Genomic DNA, 6,499 nt, shown 5'->3' with positions numbered 1-6,499 from the left:
TAATATGATTGTCATTTTTTTAGGTTTTTTTTAACATTTTATTTAAAACTCTTTATTTTTGTTTGTTTAACAAATATACCTATATGTATGGTTTTAAGCATCCCCTAAATAGCTAGATGACATCTTAAGGCAAACCAAACATTTTATAATGAAGTTGGATGATATTTTCTTAAGTTTTTAGAAATTGTTCTTAAATAGATATAAAGTAGTAACCTCTTGACTTTAGAGATTTAACTGGTTTATACACTATATTTTAAAGACTTGGAAATACTGATTTGTGTTTTATAAACCTGTGATAAAGAGTAATGGATTTGAAGTGGAACCATTTAATGGCAAGAATAGCCTGTGTTAGTATAGTGAACTTTTACTATAGGAAATTGTTTCAAAACATCCATGTTATTTCTGAATCGATGAATTGCTAAATTCTGTTTATGCTTTTATTTAAATATTATTGAGCAGCATCTAATAAATGTTTTGTCACTGTTTCAGGTGCATGTATTTATAAGTTGTTTTCAGTAGTATTTGCCTTTTTAAAATGAAGCAGAATAAACAACAATGTATTTTGGCTGAATTTTTTTTATCCCTTGAGAACTTCAAATAGAAGAGGTGCCTTATTAATTTATTAACTTTTTTAAGTTGCTGTTTGATCTTCAAACACCTGATTTCATGTTTTTTGTTTTTCAGTACACCAAATGAGAAACTGTTGGGTCGTTTGGTAAAGGAAAAGGTAGGATGTTTGAACATGCAGTATTTCTTTTTCTAAATCTGAAATGGATCCTGGTATTAACATTAAGTTGCAGAGGTGACTAATTTTTCTAGAATAGAATGATTCCAGAATAAATAAAAACCTAGAGGAATAATACTTTTTAAAAAAAAAATCTTGGAGAAATAAAAAATATTTAGACGGGATTTGCCCAAATGGTTTGATTAGCTCAATATTCAATTTTTGTGCTAAGTTGTACTGAGATATCTCTAAAAGTGATATCTATGCCAGATTATCAGATTAATTAGAAAGGACCTCAAGATGATTAGATATTATTTAGAAATGGTCTTCTCTGAGTACCTTTACTGCCTCTATGTGAAAGCTACTTTCAATCATCTCATTTTCTAAAACTCCAAAGACGATAAAAGCTAAACTTAATGTGTTCTTTAAAGAAATTAAGAGAATTGTGTGATAAAATGAAAACAGTCCTTGAGCTCCTCCTGCTGGTTGCACTCTCAACTGTTAAAACTGACTGGGGAACTATCATATTTCTGAAACTGCGCTATGTTGAGTTTATATCTTTAAAATGCTGTTTTAGCAGAGCCAATTTAAGTTTACAATCCTTCTACAATCCAGTTTTAGTAAAAATGTTTAACATCAAAACAGTTAAAATGTGATTGGTTTCTTTTTGATTATAGCTAGGTAACATAGTATTCTTTCTAACAAAAATGTGGTAATTTCATGGTAATATTATTTATTTCAATAGTAGTTTTCATATGAAGAAAACTACCAAATTTCCTTTAGATATCTAAACTAAAATTTAATTATTGGAAAGATAAGGTTTTTTGAAGATGAATATTATAAAAGTGTCAGTTTTCCCAAAATAATTTATAGATTTTTTTTTTTGCCACTTTTTATAAAACACTAAGATATTTGGGATAATTTAACATAAAAAGCTATAAAATGTATCTGAAGGACTAAATGAGCTAGAATGGTAAAGGAAAAAATGAAAAGTTTGCAAGCAGCATAATTTTCAGTGGGGGACAAATTGGAGAGATTACATATTTCAAAGAAAAATAAACATTTGGACTACAATTGAATAGTCCTAAAAATTAAGAATTGGAAGAATTCATAACATCATGGCAAAATACTGTAGGCTAAAGACATTACTTGCAAGAAGCAAAATACTCGTTTTATAAAGTATTATTACAGTAATCTTGAAGCACAAAATGTGTATAAAAAAAGACAGTTGATTACCAAAATGTTAGCCTTCTTTTTACTTTTATTAAACTTTTTAAAAAACGATTTTAATCATATTTATCCTTTTCATAGTATGATACAGATTTTTATATTCTTGATAAATATCCATTGGCTGTAAGACCTTTCTATACCATGCCTGACCCAAGAAATCCTGTAAGTAACTTGATTTTAAATAACCTGTTTTGGGGAAGAAGGAAAACTTTATTGTCACTATGTCAAATTGTACAAGAATAATGGTTTTCATTAGTAATTTGCAGTTTTAATGGTCACAATGTTATATGTATTACTACTAGTTTCTATCAATTCAGGTCAAAATGAAATCTGAATATTCTAGCAAATAAGTCCCAAAAACCTATATTAGAAATCATTTTCATGTGTTATTTTTTGAAGATTTACAAGGAAGAAACACCATATAAATGATAAATAGTACTAGTAGATTTAGAGACATTAGCAAATTATCTTATTATTGACCTTGAACTAAGAATTTACATTCTGTCCTGGGAGCTAATCTGAATAATGTCTTGTGGCCTTTTACTATTTTCCCATTGCAGTGGTTCTTAAACTTTAGTGTATATCAGAATCCCTTGGAGGACTTTTCAAAACACAGATTTCTGGGCCCCATCACCGGACTTTACAATTGGTTTGGGGTAGGGCTTGCTAATGTGTAAAAGTTCGGGTAATACTGATACCACTGATTCAGGACTCACACTATGAGAACCTCTGGTTTATTCAAAGACAGGGAAAGTAAGTTACAACCTGATAGGGAATAGGTTAAGCTATGGTAAATTGATGTTTAATTTGCTTTTTTTTTTAAATAAAAAAAATTTAATTGGTAATTTGAAGTTCCAAAAGTGACCCAAAAAGCATATCACACTTAATAACATTTCAGTTGATAAAGCAAAATAAGAATCAGCACTAATTCTTAGAAGTTAGATATGGTGCTCTGATTTGTTATTAGAAGGTGTGGTAGAGGAGGAGCATAAAATCTGATAGAAGCAAGGAAGAAGTTATTATTTAGCCCTCACTAGTTTAATCCTGTTTTAGAGAAATTGGGTTCATTGAAGCAGGTTACACCATTAATTGTAGGAAAAAATGAATTTGTTCTTCATGTAACAGATTTTTTTCCCACGTATGTGTAATGGAAATAGGATGATAGCCACTTGAAAAGTGGTGTTTTTGTTTGTTTTTTCGGGCAGAAACAGTCCAACTCTTATGATATGTTCATGAGAGGAGAAGAAATACTGTCAGGAGCTCAAAGAGTACATGATCCTCAGCTGCTAACAGAGAGAGCCTTACATCATGGAATTGGTAAACAACTTAAATATATTTGGGAGAGTATATATATTCTGAAAATAACACATTTTAAACCTTTTAAAGACTTCTCAAAAACACAGTCATTTGTTTTAATCTTCATTGAACAATAATTGCTTTTGTACTTTTTTATTAAGCTAAATAAGATGATAAATTATGTTTGTTTCCCTTTTTTGTAGATTTGGAGAAAATTAAGGCGTACATCGATTCCTTCCGCTTCGGAGCCCCTCCTCATGCTGGTGGAGGCATTGGTAATATTCCTTTAATATTATGACAATAATATTTACACCCTAGATTTTATTTGGCACAGTGTTCATCCAGTTCTAACTAAATTTCTTTAGCATTAGACACAAAAAGTAAATATTGTTAATGCATACAAATAAGTCCATATGTGCTAAAGTGTAATACAAATTTGAATTATAAGAATTTTTAAAGTGCGTTATGACTAAATTAAAATTAGATTTCCAAGGAACAAAATGAACAACTAACTTGTATGTTCTAAAAGATTGTAATAAAATTCTAGCCATTTTTTTTTAAGAGTTTAAAAGCAAAATGTCTTATAAATTGAATGTCCTTTTTTCTTTCTGTAATCTTTCTGTATCAGATTAGCCAAATTAAAGTTCTCCCTCAAATTAGCTCAAATCACTGCTAAATGTTTTTATTGACATGTAATATGTCATTGACTTTGTTAGGACCACCTCTAGAGTATATATGTAAGATACTGCTTAGTATTTTAAAATGAGTGTTTAATTCAACTTTTGGATGTCCATATCGAAGACACTTTAAAAGAATTCTGAATTTATAGTTTTGTTGAATCTTTGTCTGTTGTTTGTGTGAGGGAGTTTATAGGTAATAGGTAATATACTTTGAAATTTTTCAAATTAAAAGGGTATAGAAGAGTGTGCATTCACTTCCCTATGCAAAGATAATTTTTCATATGCAAAAATATACATACTTTTTAAAATATATTTTTTGTGCAAATTGTAGCATACTGTATAAACCATTCAGTACCTTGCAATTTTCACTTACTCTATTTTGTAACTTTATCAATACCTAAAGAGCTTTTTCTTTTTTTATCACTACTAGAATCTATTGATAGGATATACCATAATCTTGTTAACCAGCTTCCTATTGATGGACATATAGGTTGTTACCAGCCTTTTATTGTTACAAACAAAGCTAAAATGAATAAATAATTTAATAAGTTTTAATAGGAAATTTATGACTATTTTCTCTTAGAGTTTTCAGTAATGTGCATTGTATATAATATTACAAACTTTTGTGACTGATCATATAAATTTTAATATTGTGAAGACACTTGAATAGTTATTAAAATACCACCTGTTTTTGATAATTAACATTTGAAAGGAAGGTAGAACATAGTGGTTTTTTTAGATTAGCGTTTGATTACTATGATACAAGGTTCAAATGTACATCTGCAGATGTTTTTTGGTAAGAAATACAAATAAAAATGTTAGTTCTCTTATTTATATTTTCTATTTTAGAGTTAAATATATTCTTTTAAAATTAAAAGTTGTTGCTATGTAAAAATATTCTCTGACCTTTCCTTCTCTGTGTAGTCTATTAGTCTTCCACGGCTTCTGTGATAGATGAACCAAATTGCACATAAAAAGTTTCCTTTACTAGTTTTCTGTTTATTAGGTGGTACTTGGTCTTAATTCTTGTTAGTAATATGGTATTTAAGTTACTTGTCAAAATCAGCCTCTTCTACACTCAAAGCATTTAGTGTAGTAATGTAATCTAGAGTCATTTATACTAGGAACCACCATGTTACATGTCTATTGAATTACAATCAATTTCTGTTACTTCCGTTAATAAACTTCCTTGAATGAGTTTTTATGGCTTTCATCTTATACTGATAACCTAGACTACTCATTGGAATCTGGTCTCATTTGAAAATATACAGGCTTATAAAATGGGATTTTTTTTGTTTAAATCATAAATTTTAGACATTTACATCAACTGTTGTAGTTCACATTTCACAGAAACCATACTACTTAAGGATATCTCATTTTTGTCCTTCCCACATACAGCATTATCTCTATTTCTGAATCAGACCCAAAATTGTAAATAAACTCAAAATAATAGAAGTCATTTTCCTTCTAACAAAGAAAGTATTTTGTTGATGAGTGGTATTATGTTGGTAGTTTTCAATAAATAAAACCCTGGGAAGTTTTCAGAAAAGGAATCAATATTTATTTTGTTCTCCCTAGGGTTGGAACGAGTGACTATGCTGTTTTTGGGACTACACAATATTCGTCAGACTTCATTGTTCCCCCGTGATCCCAAGCGACTCACTCCTTAAAGAAAGCCATGCTTTACATTTTTTCCAGTAACCTACTATTGATCAGGCTGTACCTTAGGTACTTAAAATATGCAGTAGAATACATGTCTTATCTAAAGTGCCACAGTTAATTTTGGATTCATTCAGTATAAGTTACTTTAAAACAGAACATTTTTATAACTTTGGACATGCTTCAGTAGGAAAGGTTGAATGTTTTAATGAAAAGTTCATATGGTTATGTTAAAAATTCATACTGTATTACTACAATTAATGTTAACAATTTTAAACAGAATTGTAAATTTTTTATTTTCTATATTACAGTGGCTGCAATATTAATGTCTTAAATTTTCAATATTTGAACTTATATTTTTTAATTCTGACATCGAGATAAAAATTGGGGAGCATTTGAGCTCCTCAGTATATGTCATCAGTTTGATTCAAATAAACTGTTATAAAAATTCAAAAAAAAAAAGTTTTAGGGAGGTATGTGATATTTTAATGAATGTATAAGTGGCATATGATGGAAAATTAGACAGTATCAGTTCTTAAAAGTCGTATCCAGAAATCATGTAATGCAGGTGAAAATACTGGTTAGAAAATATGCAATATAATATTGTATTACATTGTAAAGTCTAAATTTGAAATTCAATAAAATTTTAAAGGTAATTATGATGGGGTTTGTGTAATTTTATGGCAGTTTTGATTTTATAACTGGTTCTTGGCATTTATAATTTGAGAAAAGAAAAAATGTATAACTGGTTTATGTAAATGCCTAAAAACAAATGAAAACGGATATATTCATAACGTTATTCATATCAAGATATAAGTTCACATGGTTGTAAGAATAGAGCTCTTAAAGGTGAAAGCTTGGGTTGCTTCAGAGTTTATTTCACATAAAAAAACTGCAGAATTTTTTGTTT

The 6,499-nt window shown here is 29.0% G+C and overlaps 1 protein-coding gene across 4 annotated transcripts in view; it reads left to right on the top strand.

Annotated features, from left to right (window-relative positions):
* Positions 1 to 6,245, top strand: part of DARS (aspartyl-tRNA synthetase) — a 46,290-nt gene extending 40,045 nt beyond the window's left edge. For all 4 annotated transcript variants that reach the window (XM_025039362.1, XM_006921039.3, XM_025039361.1 and 1 more), the window contains 5 exons: positions 685 to 727; positions 2,036 to 2,116; positions 3,160 to 3,271; positions 3,454 to 3,525; positions 5,509 to 6,245. In XM_025039362.1, the coding sequence (XP_024895130.1) occupies positions 685 to 727; positions 2,036 to 2,116; positions 3,160 to 3,271; positions 3,454 to 3,525; positions 5,509 to 5,600 (400 nt within the window). In that variant the 3' untranslated portion in view covers positions 5,601 to 6,245. The remainder of the gene's footprint in view (positions 1 to 684; positions 728 to 2,035; positions 2,117 to 3,159; positions 3,272 to 3,453; positions 3,526 to 5,508) is intronic.
* Positions 6,246 to 6,499: the final 254 nt, after the last annotated feature.

The sequence above is a fragment of the Pteropus alecto genome, unplaced genomic scaffold, assembly GCF_000325575.1.
Source record: "Pteropus alecto unplaced genomic scaffold, ASM32557v1 scaffold3, whole genome shotgun sequence".
Classification (NCBI taxonomy): Eukaryota; Metazoa; Chordata; class Mammalia; order Chiroptera; family Pteropodidae; genus Pteropus; species Pteropus alecto.
This window is presented reverse-complemented; position numbering and strand designations above follow the sequence as displayed.